The following is a 19274-nucleotide window of genomic DNA, read 5'->3' as shown; positions in this document are numbered from 1 at the left end:
TTCAGCTAAAGGGAGCCACTTGGCCCACTGATGTTGCTGTTCGGAAGTGAAGCAACGAAGATAAGTTTCCAAGCATTTATTGACAATTTCAGTTTGACCATCAGTTTGTGGATGATAGCCCGAACTCATCTTCAGTTTGGTGCCAGTTTTCTGAAACAGTTCAGTCCAAAAATGACTGGTAAAAGTTGCATCACGATCAGAGACAATGGAAGAAGGGAGTCCATGAAGACGAAATATCTGGTCCATGAAGATTTGTGCAACAGAGGAGGCAGTATAGGGGTGGCTGAGGGCACAAAAATGACTATATTTCGAGAGACGATCAACCACAACCAAGATCACTGTCTTGCCACCGGATTTAGGAAGCCCTTCAATGAAATCCATAGAAATATCAGTCCAAATCCGTGTAGGGATGGGCAATGGTTCGAGCAAGCCAGGAAGGAGGGTCGTTTCACCCTTGTGGCGTTGGCAAGTATCACATTCAGCCACCATCTGTTGAATCGTCTGTTTCATCCCTTTCCAAAAGAAGTTTCTCCTTGCTCGCTCATAAGTTTTGAGGAAGCCTGAGTGCCCTGCTGAAGGAGAAGCATGGAGTTCATAAAAAATAGCTTGATGTAGAGCTGGGTTCTGAGGAAGCACTAGCCGACCCTTGTATCGAAGAGAAGCACCATCCCAAGAGTAATGTGGTATAGCAGAAGGATTATTGGCTAGCTGGTGAATGATTTGAGATAAAGAAGAGTCACTGTCATAGCCCTGCTGAACAGACGCTAACCAATTGGGAATGGGCATAGAAATAGCGGAAAGGGAAGCTTGATTATCAAATGTGCGAGAAAGAGCATCTGCCACAATATTCTCCTTACCCTTCTTGTAGGTGATCTCATAATCATACCCCATGAGTTTGCTGACCCATTTCTGTTGTGTAGGAGAGGATACTCGTTGTTCCAGGAAGTATTTCAGACTTTGGTGATCGGTTCTGATGCAAAAATGACTCCCTAAGAGGTATGGCCGCCACTTCTGTACAGCATGCAAAATAGCCATCATTTCTTTTTCATAAGTAGAGAGGGCTAGATTCTTACCAGAGAGGGCTTTGCTAGTGAACGCAATAGGATGGTCATCTTGCAGGAGAACAGCACCCAATCCATTGCCGCAAGCATCACTCTCAATAGTGAAGGGTTTGGAAAAATCTGGCATCGCGAGAACAGGTGTACTGCACATAGCCTGTTTCAGTTGTTCAAATGCAGTCTCAGCAACAGGGGTCCAGGAGAAGGCATCCTTTTTTAACAGAGCTGTCAATGGTGCTGCAATTTTCCCGTAATCTTTGACAAACTTGCGGTAGTAGCCAGTCAACCCCAAAAAACCCCGAAGGCTCTTGAGAGTTTTAGGATGCGGCCAAGTTTTCATGGCATCTATTTTTGTAGGATCCACCCGCACTCCATGGTGTGCAACAATATGCCCGAGATACTCCACTTCCTCCTGGCCAAACACACATTTAGATAGTTTTGCACAGAGTTGATGATCAGAGAGAAGTTGCAAGACAAGCTCCAGATGATGGAGATGCTCAGCCCAAGTTTTGCTATATATGAGGATATCATCAAAGAAGACCAGAATGAATTTCCGGAGGTATGGTCGAAATATGTTATTCATCACTGCCTGAAATGTTGAAGGAGCATTCGTGAGGCCAAAGGGCATGACTAAAAATTCATAGTGACCATCATGTGTACGGAAGGCAGTTTTAGGTATATCCTCCTCATTAACCCGAATTTGATGATACCCAGAACGAAGATCTAACTTGGAGAAAAAATGAGCCCCATGAAGTTCATCAAGAAGTTCATCAACAACTGGAATGGGAAACTTGTCCTTTATAGTGAGATGATTAAGTGCTCGGAAATCAATGCAGAGTCGCCATGACCCATCTTTTTTGCGAACAAGCAGAACTGGAGAAGAAAAGGAACTGGTACTAGGGTGAATAATACCTTGCTTCAGTAAGTCACGGACAAGTATCTCGATTTCGGTCTTCTGATGAAATGGGTAGCGGTAGGGCCTGATGTTGGGCGGAACACTGCCAGGAAGGAGCTGAATACGGTGGTCCTTTGGACGAGAAGGAGGTAATCCCACAGGTTCAGCAAATATACCAGAATACTTGTCCAAAATGTGTTGGAGATCGGCAGGAGTGCTAGAGACTGCTGATGGCTGCATCTGAATGGAATGGAGCTGAGCGATGACACCATGTGAATTCTTCTTAAGAAGTTTTTCCATACGGTGTGAACTGATGATGCTGAGAGACCCTGGTTGTAAGCCTTTCAAAGTGTGTTGGTGCCCCTCGGCTGAAAACTGCATCCAAAGTTCAGCAAAATCCCAGAGAATGGGGCCAAGAGTGCGTAACCATTGGGCACCCAAAACCACATCACAGCCACCTAAGGGTAAGGCAAACATGTCAGAGCGCATGTTATAATCTCCAATAGAGAGACGCACATTGCGACATTTCCCTTTACAAGGTAAAGTGCCCCCATTGGCAATCATGACTTCAAAGCTAGAGCAGGGATGGATAAAGCAATCAGCCTGTTTGGCTATTCGTGGATCAATGAAGTTATGAGTGCTACCAGAATCAATGAGTATAGTAAGAGGGATCTTCTTGAAGAAACCCTGGACCCGCATGGTTTGTGGAGTAGTGACTCCTGCCAAAGCATGGACAGATATCTCTGGTGGAGCTTCTGGTGAAGGAGGTTCAGGCTGGTGAGGCTCAACCTCCGCATCCACTGTTTCCTGAGCATCTACATATTCTTCCAGTTCCGGTGGAGAATCCACATCCAAGAGATAGAGCTTTTGCTGAACACATCTATGGCCCCGAGACCATTTCTCATCACAATTATAACAAAGCCCTTTGTCTCGCCTGACTCGCATCTCTGTTTCAGACAAGTGCTTGATCGGAGTAGGTCTGGGAGCTGGTATGACTGGAGGGTTGTGAGAACCTGTATTTCTGAATGGAACAAAATTAGATCTGGAGCGTTGTAGAGCACTAATCTTGTCTTCCGCTAACTTAGCCAACCCAAGGGCTTCCATCATTGTAGTAGGTCGAAACATTTTGACTTCTGAGCGAAGTGCATCCTTCAGACCACTGACAAAACAACTACGGAAGAATTCATCAGACAAGCCCTCTGTGTGATTAGCTAATTTTTCAAACTCTGTCTGGTATTCTCTTACAGTGCCAGTTTGACGCAGTTTAGTGAGTGCTCCTGTGAAATCATCAAAGGAACTAGGGCCAAAGCGCTCCAAAATGAGGGTGCACAATTCGCTCCACGTTGGGCCTACATTAGCCTTGATGTACCAACGGAACCATTGAAGAGCTTCATGTTCCAAATGAAAAGATGCAAGGGGGACTTTGTGGTTATCCAAAGTATTATGCAAGCTGAAATACTGCTCGGCCCTATAGATCCATCCAGTCGGATCAGAACCATCGAAGCGTGGAAAATCAAGCTTTGGTCCACGGAAATTGCCAGAAGAGGACCCAGTATCTCCTGAATGGTTTCGGCTCAGGGCTGACTGCTGAAAGTTAAGACCCAGAATTTTGTCATCCAGATCTTGAAGTTTGGTTTTGAGGGATGCAATTTCCTCTTCCATGATTTTTGCTCCTGTACGCGTAACAACCATAAAACAAGGTTTTTTTTTTCTTTTTCTTTTTTTTTTTTTTCTTTTTTTTTTTTGGAATGGGTAGAAGATGAGAAACAAAAACTTTTTTAGTTACGGCAAACTTGGATTTGGGTAAAACTCATATAGGAAATGGGTGTTCGACGGGTGGTGGGAGACTATCTGGGGACAAGGGAAAAAGAAAAATGAGGGTTTCAAGGGTAGGGAGGCGAAATGAGGCGAACAGTCCAAGAGGGATAAGGGAGCAAAATGAGGAATTGAATCTTGTGGCTCAGTTTGGTGGCGATTGGATGAGAGGTGAAAAAGATAGGGCAAACCCTAAAATTAGATAAATGAGGGATTTAGGGCTTTGATATGTAAAATTTGGGGTTGGGTCGCCAAGGAAGGAAGTATGCGAAATGATATTGCAGACGTTCTGCGGAAGTATGAGCAGAAACAGAAAGCAAACAAGGAAGCTACGACTAAAAAACAGAAAAATTTTTACTCCTTTTTCTTTCTTTTTTTTTTTTTTTTTTTTTTTTTTAAAAATTTTTTCGAACAGTCGACGTAGAAAAATTCACTCACAGACAGAACAACTGAAAAGAGTTATTGCAATAACAAGAGATATTAGAAGTGAGAGGAACCTAAAGGCCACGACAGAAAAAAAAAAAATTTGATGTAATTTCCACCCAGCGAGCCCAAGAGAGTGCTCTGATACCAGATGTGAAGAACCTCCTTATAGCAATATCGTGAGAATGCTCGAAATAACAGAATAGCAGAACTCAGAGTGAATCAACTGATCGCAGGCCACTTCGAGGGGGTAACCTCCTTTGAGCAAGCTCAATACAATAAATTCGTTCGTGCCCATCAAGGGCCTCAACCTATTCTTATATACTGGGTACGATCTAGAAAAGTAATACTACCTATGCATGTGGGATAATAAAATATACTCACGGGACGACTTACAAAGCATATGCGTCCAACAACACTACTCTAATAAACAGAAGGAACACACAGGTTCCTAACAATTACGCCTTTTGGTTTAACTAATGCACTTAGTACTTTCATGAGATTGATGAATGAAGTTTTGAATAGATTATAGGGCAAATTTGTGATTGTATACCTTGATGACATATTGATTTTTAGTAAGACTAAAGAGGAACATCTTGAGCATGTCAGACAAGTGTTACAGAGGTTGAAAGAGGAAAAGTTATTTATTAACTTGTAGAAATGTTCCTTTATGTACAATGTTCCCGTGCTCTATGATTTCCTGAGAACAAACTGTTGTTGTGGAGGCCGTACAGGCTGCCAGGTAGTAGTTAGGATAGGAGGGGGAAAATGCTGTACAATTAGCAAAAGGAGATGGGGGCCGTACGGTTCAAAGTGTATGTGATGGGTAATGATGTTCATACATTGTACGGTAGTGGGGGAGTGATGAGCAAATTGGGCCATATAGATGTAATGCTGGTCGTACGGTGCAATGGGGTGACTGTATGGTACTATGAAGCTAGTCGTATGGATGCAACGTTGGCCATACGATGGAGAGCTTGAGGGAGTGTATGGTGGACTTGAAACAAGGTCGTATGGTATGTAGTCATACGATGGGGTAACTATGAAGGCTATACAGTAGTAATGAAGGCCGTACAAAGGGTTTGTTATGGAGGCCGTATGACAGATGGCAATGGAGGCCATGTGGAAGGTTTGTTATGGAGGCCGTACTGAGCAATGGATAGAGCTTGGGTGAATGGAAGTGCAGACAACAAAATGTACGAAATATGCAAAGTAAAACACAAATGTTTTGCCAAGGAATTTATTCATTCACACAAAGAGAGCTTGATCAAATTAAACATAATGACTTCTCCAATTCACATTATGATGGTTCTCCAATTTGCTAGATCCGAGCGAAGTATTACACGAGATGGAATAGGGTGAGGTTTGAATCGCACCGAAACCGAAAATACCAAATAGGGAAGATCTTTCACTTCCGAAATTGAAAACAATAGAGAATCCCAACATGAATTCGTAGTATAGAGAAAATAATCCAAATTGCATATCTAAAGACTACCTATAAGCCGTGCTTAAATACTCGTCGAGGAAAATTTTCTGAGGGTGTACAAAGATAGCCAACGACAACACAAACTACGAAAACAAAACAAAAATGGGTTTGAGATATATTAAATCAATTGACCCATTAACAATAGTTTGATTAATACTCTATTTTATGACGGAGATATTATAGTCCTCTCATCCCAAAATTTGCTTGTACTCAAGAAAACGCAATGCCGAATGTTGTAGAATGTGCTTGCCTTCCCAAGTTGTGTTGTCCAGCGGCAAGTGTTTCCAGCATACCAAATATTACTTCACCATTCGGTTCCGCAGGGTCTTCTCATGTACCTCAATAATCTCTGCTAGTTGCAATATGAGCTTTCCTTCTTCATTGAGTGGCGGAAGGTTTGTAGCTACTTGACATTCTGTGCCACAGCTTTCTTCAAGCAGTAAATGTGAAAAACATTATGAATACGACTCCCCTCTAGAAGTTCCAACTCATAGGCAACTTCACCAATGTGACGCGCTACACAATAAGTGCCATAAAATCATGGCTTCAGTTTTTCTTTCCCCTTTTCTTTCAATAAGGATTGTCGGTATGGATGGAGCCTAAGGTAAACCAAGTCTCCTACTTCGAAACCCCTCTCTATTCGGTGCCTATCAATGTACATCTTTTATTGATTTTGTGCCCGTTGTAAGTTTTCATTAAAGTATCTTAGGATGTCTTGTTCCTTCTGAAGCCAGTCCCTTGCCCTTGGTGCGTGACTGTCTCCCAAAACTATGTCGATGAAGGAAAGGGGTTTGTACTCGTATAGAGCTTTGAATGGTGTCATCCCGATGGACGTGGTATGTGGTATTGTAACAATACTCCCCTAAGTGTATCCATTTGACCCACGCCCATTGTTGTGCTGAAACATAGTTCCGAAGGTACCCTTCGAGCCATTTGTTCACAACCTTTGTTTGTTCGTCTGTCTGAGAGTGATAACTAGTACTTGGTGAAAATTTTGTCCCTGCCAACAAAAATAGTTTTGTCTAGAAGATACTGATGAATCACCCATCCCGATCGCTGACAATGTTTCGGCGTAAACCTTGCAGACGAAAGACTTCTCTAAAAAATAGATCACTAACTTGTGCGGCCTGAAAATTTGAGGGGATGGCCAAGAAATGTTCGTACTGTCATTCTTTCAACCACCATGAAGATACAATCTTTTCCGTTCACCTTGGGAAATCTAGTTTTGAAATCCATTGAGATACTTTCCCAGTTATGTTCTGGAATTGGCAGAGGTTGCAGTAACCTGACAAGTAGAGTATGTTCGGATTTGTTTGCTGGTAGATCGCACATTCTCTTACATACTGCAATACGTCTATTTTAAGACCTTTCCACGAAAACCTCTCCCTGAGATGCCTCTAAGTTTTGAGGAAGCCCAAGTGTCCTGCCAAGGGTGAGTTGAGTACCTCCTTCAAGATTTTCTGCTTCAATTTGGATTTTGACACTAAAAATATCCGATTCTTATAGTAAATGATGTCATCTACCACTTTGTACCGATCATCCTGGGTGTTGCCATCCATTAGCTCATAGGCAAATGTGTTTTTGGAATATTCTACCAACAAATTTGCTTTCCAGTCAGTTGAAATTTGGGTTAGTAAGCAGATGGCAGGTTTTCCAGGACAAAGCATCTACAACCACATTGTTCTTTCCTTTCACATATTCAATGTCAAAATCAAAACCCAAACCTTGCTTACCCATTTTTGGTGCCTCTCCTTCAAGTCTCGGTGCTCTAGAAAATATCACAAACTATTGTGATCCGTACGAACGACAAATTTGGCACCCACCGGATACTATCGGAACTTGATTAGTACATGTATGATGGCCAACATCTCTTTGTCGTAGATGGAATATAAGCGTTCTGTTTGCATAAGCTCTTGCTCTCATAGGCTATGGGGTGTCTATCTTGCATCAGTACTGTGCCAATGCCTTCTCCAGAAGCGTCGTGCTCCATAATGAACGGTCGAGTGAAATCGGGTAAAGCAAGCACGGGACGAGTGCTCATTGCTTCCTTCAGCTTATCAAAAGTGAGTTGTGCCTTTTCATTCCACTAGAAGGACCTCTTTCTTGTCAGATCTATTAATGGTGCACTGGGCTGAGAGAACCCTTTTACAAACCTCCAGTAATAATTGCACAGTCCAAAACATCCTCGCAACTCCGTGAGTGTGATTTTGGAAGAGGCCAATCAAGGATAGCCTAAATCTTCTCTTGATGAACTTGAACTCCATATTTACTGACAACATGTCTTAGGTACAATATTTGTGTCATACCAAATTCACACTTGGAATGCTTGGCAAACAAAGACTGATACTTCATGATCCTTATGACTTCATCCAAATGCTTCAGGTGCTCTTTCCATGTCCTACTATAGATAAGAATGTCATCAAAAAATACTAGTAAGTACTTATGCAATTGTTGATTGAAGATGCGATTCATGCATGTTTGGAATGTAGTAGGTGCATTCGTTAATCCGAACGGCATGACCAGGAACTCATAATGCCTGTAGTGACAACAAAAGGCTGTCTTTTCCACATCTTCTTCCCTCACGCAGATCTAATGGTATCTAGAACAGAGATCTATTTTCGAAAAATAGACTACGCCATGCAATTCATCCAACAACTCATCTATCCTTGGAACGGGATATCTATTCTTTATTGTTTTTTTGTTCAATGCATGGTAGTCCACACACATGCGCATCATCCTGTCCTTTTTGACCAATACCATTGATGACGCGAAAGGGCTAGAATTGGGACGGATCCATCCTTTCTCTAGCAATTCTTGAATTGTCTTTCTGATCTCATCTTTGAATTTTTTGGGATGGCGGTATGGTGTGGTTATGACTGACTTGGTTCTTGCTTCCAACTCGATAATATTTTCAAACCCTCGATGAGGCGGTATGCTGGGAGGAATGTCTATAAAAACTTTCATGGTCGCTCAAAATATTCTGGGGATCATCATCCTGGGGAGGTGTTCGTTGCCCTTTTATAGGTTCTGTCAGAACAAAACAATGTGCAGCCCAAGCAGCGTCATCACGCCGAAAAATTGCCTCCATCCGATGTGCAAATTTTTTTTTCGAACCCTCATTTGCCATTCCATAGAGAACAACCTTCTTTCCATTGACAAAAAAAGTGAAGTCCATCCGTTTGAAGCTCTGAGTGTATTCATCAAGTGTCTCCATCCACTGTATGCTTAGAATAACCTCCATGTCATCAAGGAACACTATGAAGAAATCCTCAGTCACTGTGTGATTCGCCATTGTGATACTTAGTTGAGGAACAAGGTGTGTGCAGGGCAGAAGAGTCCCTCCGGCAACCTTGACCTGGAATCTTGCGGGCGTCTCCATAGGTAGACCTCTTTGTTTCACCATGGATGAGTTTATGAAGTTCAGAGTGGCTCCGCTATCGAGCATCACCATAACCCTTTGTCCTTGAAGGGTTCCCCATACACAAAAAACCGTGCACCTCGAGCTATCAGCTAGGGCGATAGTTCCTCTGTGCCATACCAATGTTGCAATTCTTTCTGTATGGTTAAAACTAGCCATGTTGGTGTCGTCGTGGTGTTGGTTGTCTTCGGAGGGTATTTTTTTATGTTCATCCTCATCATCAGACACGACCTCAATGTAGTGGATCTTTCCTTTTTCGAGGCATCTATGCCTAGGTTCTCATGGTCCTTTTTAGTTGAAACATAGTTTCTTCTTTCAGAGCTCCTATCTAGTAGCTTCGTCCACGTATGACTTTCTTGGTGGAGGTTTGTTATCTTTGTCCCTCGGAAACACTGGCGGTTTGGAATGTGAGTAACTTCGTGAGGATGATGTTGTTGATGATGCCATACTCCTTGCCTTCTTAATAGCATCCGACAGTGTGGTAGGATTGAACCCTTTTACCCAACCTTTTAGTGGTTCTGTCAGTTCGTCCATGAAGAGCACTACTCGTCTTCTTTCAGAAATGTCCATGACCAAAACAAAGAGTTTCTGAAATTCTGCAATGTACTGGTCAACTGATCCAGTTTGCCTCAATTGTGCAAAATCTTTGAAATTGAGTACCAAAAATTTACCGTCAAATCGATCTATCAATCTCTGAGTGAATTCCGCATAGGTATTTATTTGATCATGCGGTAGTGTGATGGTGTCGTGATGCCACTATTCATGCACAACTCCCTCTAAGTGTAAGGCCACAAACTTAATTGCTTCTTCTTCTGGCATGGGATTAAGTTGGAAGTAAGTATCTGCCTTCATTATCCACGCTTGTGTAAATATGAATCTAGAGCCGTCAAATGGTGACAGATTTACTTTACTCAACTTCCTTTCGAGACCATCATTAAAATATCCTCTGTTTCCGCCTCCCGAATATCTCGTTCTCAAATCTGCATAGTCTTTGTAGGATATATCTTTCTCAAAATTTGCATTCTTCCAGTCTTCTCTCAACTATTTTTGCATTTCTTCAAAGGTTAGCTGCTTCCCTCGAGGTGGTGTCTCTGTCCGTGGGGGAAAAGACAACATGGAAGGTCGAGAGCGTGCTGGATGAGGGTTTGTGTTATTTGACACCGAGTTTGCGTTGTGACCATTTTGTTCTCCAGATATTTTATTGACTGCCAACTTCGTGAGAGTCTCTTCCATGACTCGTTGAATATCATTGAGCTGTGCCTGATTCCTCGCAAGTTCTCTTAGTAGTGCCACGAGTTCGGCAGTTGGGGGTTCCAGTTCGGTAGCCATTATATCAACGAAATGGGTTCTTCTTCTCTTCCGGCTATAAACTCTTATTCACTGTCCACAGGCTGGCAGGATCGAAGCTTTGATACCATTGTAATGTTCCTGTGCCCAATGATTTCCTGACAAGAAACTGTTGTTGCAGAGGCTGTATAGACTGCTAGGTAGTAGTATGGACAGGAGTGGGGAAAATATTGTATGGTTAGCAAAAGGAGATGGAGGTCATATGGTTCAAAGTGAATGTGATGAGAAATGATGTCCGTACACTGTACAGTAGTGGGGGAGTGATGAGAAAATTGGGCCTTACGGATGTAATGCTGGTCGTACGGTGCAATGGGGTGACTATATGGTTCTAGGAAGCTATTCATACGGATGCAATGCTGGCCGTATAGTGGAGCTTGAGGGAGTGTATGATGGACTTGAAATAAGGTTGTACGGTATGTAAAGTAGCTCTATGGTGGGGTAACTATGAAGGCCGTACGGAAGGGTTGTTATGGAGGCCGTATGGTAGATGGCAATGGAGGCCGTACAAAAGGTTTACTATGGAGGCCGTACTAAGTAATGGACAGAGCTTGGGTGAATAGAAGTGCAAACAACAATGTACGAAGTAAAACACAAATGTTTTGAAAAGGAATTTATTCATTCACACAAAGAGAGCTTGATCAAATTAAACATAATGACTTCTCCAATTCGCAATATGATGGTGCTCCAATTTGCCAGATCCAAGCGAAGTATTACAAGCGACGGAATAGGGTGAGGGTTGAATCCCACCGAAACCGAAAAGACCAAATAGGGAAGATCTTTCACTTCCGAAATGGCAAACAACAGAGAATTCCAACAGGAATTTGCAGTATAGAGAAAATAATCCAAATTGCATACCTAAAGACCACCTACAAGCCGCACTTAAATACCCGTCGGGGAAAACTTTTCGAGGGTGTACAAAAATAGCCGACGACAACACAAACTACATAAACAAAACAAAAATGGGTCTGAGATATATTAAATCGATCGGCCCATTAACAATATTTTGATTAATAATCTATTTTATGATGGGGATATTGCATTATGAAAGAGGAGCTAGTATATCTTGGTTTTGTGATTTCAGATGAAGGTTTGAATATGGATTTTGAGAAGTTAAAAGCTATATTGGAATGGCCTACACCTGCAACTGTTGGATAAGTTAGATCATTTCATGGGTTGACAAGTTCTTATAGAAAGTTTATCAGAAATTTCAGTTCAGTATGTAATGTTATGATGGAGACTAAGGGGAGAAAAAAGGGATTTCAAGTGGACACAAGGAGCAAGCAAGAGTTTAGAAACATTAAACCAAAAGGTTGCAAAGTTACCTATAGTTGCTTTGCCTAATTTCACTAAGGCATGTAGATTGTGATGCTAGTGGGAATGCAATTGGAGCTGTTTTAAGTCAAGAAGGAAGACCTGTAGCTTTATTTAGTGAGGAATTGAATGAAGCCAGAAGGAAATACTCAATTTATGATTAGGAATTCTACGTTATTGTTCAAGCTTTGAAGAAATGGAGACATTACTTGATGCCTAAGGAATTTTTCTTGTTTATAGATCATAAGGCCTTGCAATACATTGGAAGGTAGAACAAACTAAATCATAGACATATGAAGTGGGTAGAATATTTGTAGAATGTCACCTTTGAAGTGGACAATCAAACAAAGTTACTAATGCTTTGAGTAGAAAGAGTTTGCTAACAGAAATGAAGGTTGAAGTGCTTGGTTTTGATGATTTGAAGAATCTATATGAAATTGACCTTGATTTTGCAGATCCTTGAAAAGCTTGTAAGTATCATTTGACAATTGAACAAAATAAATGGATTGACTAGTTCATTTAGGATGACATGTTGTTCAAAGGAATTCAACTTTGCATACCTAGAGGATATATGAGAAGTAACATCATTAAAGAGAAGTATAGTGGTGGACTTCTTGGACTTTTTGGAATTGATAAGACATTGAAATTGATTGCTGAAAGATATTATTGGTCACAGATGTATAAGGATGTTTAGAAATTTGTGAGAAGTAGTTTGTCAAGTAGCTAAAGGAACTAGTTAGAATTAGGGATTGTATTCACCTTTGCCTATTCCTAGCAGACCTTGGGAAGACATAAGCATGGATTTTGTACTTGGATTGCCTAGAACTCAGAGAGGCTTTGGCACATTTCATACCTTGCAAGAAAACATCTGATGCATTACATATAGCAGAACTATTTTTCAAAGCAATACTGAGGTTGCATGGATTCTTGAAGACAGTTGTTTCAGACAGAGATACTAGGTTTACTGGATACTTTTGGAAGACACTTTGGAATAAATTAAATAATAAGCTTAAGTTTAGTTCTACATTTCACCCTCAAACTGATGGACACACAGAAATTGTGAATAGAAGTTTGGGTAACTTGTTGAGATGCTTGGTTGGAAGTAAGCCTACAAATTGGTACTTGGTCTTGACACAAGCTGAATTCATATATAACAACTCTGTGAATAGAAGTACTAAAAAGACACCTTTTGAGACCACAAATGGATTGCATCCTAGAGGAACTACAATACTGAGAAACTTGAGTAAGGAGGAAAAGAGCAGTGCTGATGCTGAAGATTTTGTGAGTTTCATAAAGGATTTGCATGATGATGTAAGAGATACCTTGCAGAACAGTGCTTAGGAATATAAACAATGAGCTGATCAGAGGAGAAGACATAAATCTTTCAATGAAGGTGATCAAGTAATGGTTCATTTGAAGAAAAACAGATTTCTAGTTGGAACATACAACAAATTGAAGATGAAGTTTTGGCCTTGTAAAATTCTGAGAAAGTTTGACAATGGAAATGCCTTTGAAGTAGAGTTGCCAGAAGATATGGACATTTCATCCATATTCAACGTTTCTGATATCTTTGAGTATGTGAGTTAATTGATAATCTAGATTATCCAAAGAAGAAAGAGGAGGGGATTGAATAGATCTTGAATACAAGAGTAAGTAGAAGCACCAGAGGAAAGGATTACATGGAATATCATGTTCAGTAGAAAGGAAAACCAGTTGAAGGTAGTTAATGGATATCACAGGCTGAACTGGATCTTTATGATTTAGGTCAGAGCACTCTTGAGTCCTGATGTGGACATCAGTTCTCTTCTTACCCCAGGTGTCTAATGCAAGAGCATCTTGGGTTAACGAGCAATCTTACATCAATAAAAAATATTTCTTGTTTCTTGTACTAGTCTGTTGTTCACAAAGTAGCCATTGCTGTCTTTGAATTCCGATTGTGTGTGGTTAACATCATGTTGAGGACCTATCATAGATCCTTGTCCTAAGTGCATGCATTCCGATGTTTCATATTCTTCGAGTTCTGTGCCATGCTTTGCGGTCTCTGTTTCCTATAGTTTTCATCCAGTGAGGCATGTTGTTTTTGTTCACACAGTTTTTGATGATGACGTGGCATCTTGCGCAGTTGGGAGCAGACTCCTAACTCCCATGTGGACCTATCCTTAAGTGTGCGTGATCTTATGTTGTCCATTGCTTGGGTTTTCGTTTACTCTTCTAAGATTGGACCCATGATGTAATTAAATGCTTGACTAGCCAACTTGTGGCTTAGTTGGCTATATAAGAAAGCTTGGTTAGATGTAGGAAAGCATAATCCATAGGAGTAGAAGATAGAAGATGTGAGTTTGGTCTCTGAATTGTAATTCTTATTCTATATGAGGCCACAGCCTGGAAGGCCTCACAACCGGGCATGTTGCTGATTGCATATGCGAAGTTAAATAATTATACCTATTGAACTATTGCATATAGCCTCATGTTCCTTGTTGTGTATGTGATTAAGCTTCCGTGTGTTACTCTTAGAAAGGGTAGCTTGGGTTTTTATCTTTGAGATACCACGGCCTTGTGTCAATGAAGAAGCTCGAAGGTAGATATTAGAGGTAGAAAGGCAAGATCAAGGGCTTGTGCAAATACATAAACAACTTATCTCATCCAGTGAGAGAAGGCCCATCTTTTGCTTCTTATTCAGTTATTCTAATTGAATTTGTAGAGGGCATTGATAGGATTAGACGAGTTGCTCAATGTGTAGAAGTTTAGGTTGATGGCATTCAAAATGAGGCATACAACATGTTGAGGAATTAGTGTGAGTTCATGACAGGGCACTAACCATTCTTTGCATGATTCATTTCATGGATGAGGCATGGGAAGATGAACACATTTATTAGGATGACATCATCTCAGACTTACAAGATTTGATGGAGACACCTAGGCAAGTACTGATTGATGGTGGGGTCATTAGGGAAGGAGAAGTATATGGTTTTACCTGGTGGTATGGCGTAGTGATCATGGAAAAGGAAATGTTTGAACATTTCTTTGGGGATCCATTTGATTGAATGGGATAGTTGAGAATATTCTATAGGAAGTCTCCAACAGTGTTATATCACTGCTATCACAAAGGTTGGCTGAAAATGAAATGACTGTCAACAACCTAAAGAGAAAATTGGAGTCCTTTTGAGTGAATTTCTTCACAAAGCATGACTTTGGGAACTTCTCCACTTTCTCAAATGACATGCACACAACCCAAGACTTATTGCTAGAGTGGGAGGAAAGCTTGAGAAAATTTGAACGAGCAATGAAAGCCTTGGAATTCAAACAAGAATCAACACTAATTGTTAGTGTAGATGAGTTAGAGACAATGTTGGGTAGATTCTAGCATTCGAACGACAAAGTGAAATATAAACTATTTTAGGGAGGGGTTCATTTAATGCATAGTGGTTATTCATTTTACTCCACTCTTCTGCTAGATGGACATGCGTAGTGGGCATTTATTTCTCACTAAGATGATGAATTCCTCATGATTGGTCAATGTCATTCGTTTCATTCATGTAGATTCCTTCTTTCTCCCTGCCCTAACTCTAATTAGGGTTGATGTGGCATTATCTGGGCCATCAGGTATTGTTTTGATCGGGGACACTTGTTCTAATCAAGTACCTATACAAAAACCTCGCTTCTCATTTGTAAGCAGTGGAATTTTGAGATTGGTGCTAAGAGCTAGTGAGACATCAGAATTATCATTGAAGTTTGGTGATTATTTGATGTATCTTGGTGCTTGGTTGGTTTAGTAGTTCCTTTTTGAGATTAGATTGTTAGATAAAGTGTTTTGATTTCAATGGAGAATTTGCAATGGTGTTTTGATGGTTTCCTTGGTTCGTACATTTGACTGTTTACTGATTTGGTTGTGCAAAGTTAGCTTGATCCCCACCTCTATGTTTGCTTAACTTCTCTCATTCAACATGCATTGTTCTTTTGATGGTTTTGGTTGTGTATGTTTAACAAATTCAGAAAGTTAATGGTGGGAGTTTTGCAATTTTTGGTAGAAAAAAATGTCAATTTTTTTTTTAAAAACCTGCCAGCTAGTTTATCTCGTAATTACTTGCGGGATGACTTTTTTATTAAAACGTGCTGCCGTATTTATGTTGCTTAAACTTGTCAGAAAACATTTCTGGCAAGTACTCACTGAATTTTAAAACTATGCAAGGGAGTATATAAATGTCATCTGTTACTTTTTTAGTCCTGATATTGTAGCCACTTTCTTTTCCTTTGCCTGACTATGCTGTGGAAATCACATGGACAAAATTGATACAATATCCTTATTGTAGAAAGGGATAAGATAAGTACTAAAATGTAATTTGACGATTTCAAAATTCTATTTTAATCTGAATTTAGTTTCTTGTTATGTCAAAAGTTTAAAGTTGCAAGATATTTAATTAAAATGCATGCGTTCATGTTTCTTTAGGTGCCCATATATCCTATTTTTAGCTTTGTTGATGTTTTAGAATGGGATTTTTGACTATTATTTTTTTGATATCTGGTGGGTGGTCTAATCATATTAGCCACTTCAAATTGTTGTTAATTAAAAAGCATGGGTTCAGGTTTCATTAGGTGCCAATATATCCCTTTTTTAGCTTTGTTGATGTTTTTGAATGGATTCTGATTATTATTATTTTTGGTATCTGGTGGGTGGTCTAATCATATTAGCCAATTTAAATTGTTGTTCTTGTCCATGTAATAGCTCACTGAAACTTTGCTTATACTTTTTGTGAGCAGGTGATTAGAAATCATCCACGGGCACTTGATGTGTATGAAAAGCAGCTAATTGAATCAGGGCAATTATCAAAGGAAGAAATTAATGATTTACACAAGAAGGTTAACACAATTTTGACTGAAGAGTTTGTAAACAGCAAAGACTATGTGCCAAACCGACGAGATTGGCTATCAGCATACTGGGCTGGCTTCAAGTCACCTGAGCAATTATCTCGTATACGTAACACAGGGTATTGGCTCCTTTCTTGAAGTTCAGCCCTGTTCGCACATTTGAATTGGAAGGACATTACTATTATTTAGAGGTTTTGAATCACTTGTGCATTGTTTTGTAGGGTCAAACCAGAGATATTGAAAAATGTTGGAAAAGCAATAACTTCTTTACCAGAAAATTTCAAGCCACATAGGGCTGTAAAAAGGATTTTTGATCAACGTATGCAGATGATTGAAAAAGGGGAAGGTGTTGATTGGGCTCTTGGTGAAGCTCTTGCATTTGCAACTCTCGTTGTAGAGGGTAATCATGTGAGGTTGAGTGGGCAGGATGTTGAAAGAGGTACTTTCAGTCACCGACATGCAGTTCTTCATGATCAGGAAACAGGAGAAAGATATTGCCCTCTTGATCATGTTACAATGAACCAAAATGAAGAGATGTTTACTGTGAGTAACAGGTGTGTAGTAATGTCTGTAGATGACTTGCAGTTTTGGAATTTCTGTATGGAACAATTTTTTATAGAAAGAACACTATTGGAGAGCATATGTTTCTTAAGATCAGCATTTTAGGTCATACTGTTCCGAGCCATCACTAGGATACTCTACATTCGACCCGACTAGGCAACAAAGTTGAACTTCTCCCAAAGATAACTGTTGACAGGTACATAAGATTGGGAAGACCTAGGGTTAAAATTATATAATTAAAAACAAGTTGGTCTTCACAGAAAGAGGTTTTATAAAACTAGACATCGCAAAACTTGCGGTAGCCTTTATAAACTGGCTGATACACAGTCATCAGTTTCCAACATATGTCTTGATGCTCTCCCGAGTTAGTGGACAACCAGTTGCCAAGAAAGACAATTCTAAGCTCTCAATCCTTATTCAAGTCTTCAGAACATTTGATACTTCTGACTGATTCTCTATACCCATGTCATGAAGTTGTCCTCTTTTGCTATGACTGACATTTTCCATAGGAATTGTCAATATATAAAATTTTGTATATAGTTTTTCCGGATATATTATTTTACTTTTAGTTGTCAATGCTGTGGATAACACATCTAATAACAACATTTTTTTATTTAATCCAAGTTTTATTACTTCAGGTGTTAGATATCTTTTCACTTAGTAGACACAAAAAGAACTTGTATATACAGGGCATTGGTTGTATTTTTGAACATTTCCAGTAGTAATACAATGAGGATTGGGACCTTCCCTCGCATGTTAAAGTTCATGGCTGACGATGCATTGTGAAATTTGATGAACTTCCAGATTTTTTTGGGGCTAAATAAGATTCTTTATTACAGGCCTCCTGTAAAAGATTCAAGAAGGGTAAACCATTACACGACAGCATTCATGGATGGCCATTTTTTATCAGAATGATTCAAGCTGGATGGTCAAAAAGGATCAATGCCATATCGTATATAAATGCAAAAACTAGCAAACAAGCTTTATTTAAAACCCACTTACTATAACTGTTGGCAAAAATAACAATGAGCAACCAAAGGAAAATAGGGAGCCTGTAATCAACCCTGCTGGCGCAACTATGCTGGTAATGCTGGTATGCAACGTTGGGTTCCAACAATGAAGAATAATGATCATAATTCTGCCCAGCAATGATAAAGACCCTCTAGCAAATGAAATGCGGGTCTGGAGTTGTGAATGCAGATATTTCAGACACCCATGATGGCCCTGTGAATCTGAATGCAGTCTTGAAACCAGAGCCCTGCTTCTCTATAGGGAATCACAGCCACTTTATTGCTTGACATTAGGAAATATGAGTGCCCAACAAGATGGCAATCTGCCTCAGAATACTTAGAATGGCTAGCCGTCCCAATTCCTAGTAATAAAATAATCTTCAGCACACACAGACATCCCAACAGCAGCAAATTGGGAATAGTTTGTTGCTCAAAATGCAAATTACAAACCTCAGATCAATTCAGCAGTAAAATCTCAGACTTTGCACAATTCATTGGCATATAAACCAATTCAAAGTGCCATTTCACCAAGAGAAAACTGTTCTCCCAGCAAGCTCAAACCCTTGAAACTACTCAACCCCAAATAATAAAATGCTCAAGAATGAATATCAATCTCTAGGAGTGTACTTTTGTAATATTTTCAATTCAAATGATTTCTCCTTCACACCAAACAGCTAGTGGCTTCATGTCTACACTTTTCACTTAAAATATTTCATTTCTCATAAAGCAACTTTATGTCATAATTCAATCTTGACAAATAATAAAGTTACTATATTAATTTAAACTCACCCATTGCTCAAAAAATGACCTTTTCATTGATATGATGATATCTAACACACAAGGTCCTTTATTCATGTGCCCATGGTTTAAAACTTTTCATCCTGATTCCAACGAGCTATAACACTAAGGTGCCTGCTAAACAGTTTCAATTAAAATAACAACTTTAGTAAATATAATTAAATCATAACCAATAGTAGAACCAACTTGTGAAAATGGCCTAACAACACCAGAATTGAAAATCTGATAGCATGAGTGATCTTGATGATAAAAGATGATGAATGGTCCCGACTAGGTGACTTACCGA

At 39.9% G+C, this 19274-nt stretch overlaps 1 protein-coding gene across 1 annotated transcript in view; it reads left to right on the top strand.

Annotated features, from left to right (window-relative positions):
• LOC149572694 (uncharacterized) overlaps positions 1-19274 on the top strand; it is a 173764-nt gene that overhangs the window by 50384 nt on the left and 104106 nt on the right. Inside the window, exons 3-4 of the mRNA XM_089813776.1 lie at positions 16512-16738; positions 16841-17173. Coding sequence (XP_089669902.1) covers positions 16512-16738; positions 16841-17173 — 560 coding nt within the window. The remainder of the gene's footprint in view (positions 1-16511; positions 16739-16840; positions 17174-19274) is intronic.

The sequence above is a fragment of the Cupressus sempervirens genome, chromosome 2, assembly GCF_028749045.1.
Source record: "Cupressus sempervirens isolate cs-2001-9-10 chromosome 2, ASM2874904v1, whole genome shotgun sequence".
Classification (NCBI taxonomy): domain Eukaryota; kingdom Viridiplantae; phylum Streptophyta; class Pinopsida; order Cupressales; family Cupressaceae; genus Cupressus; species Cupressus sempervirens.
The sequence above is the reverse complement of the archived record's forward strand: the minus strand, read 5'-3'. Positions and strand labels throughout refer to the sequence as shown.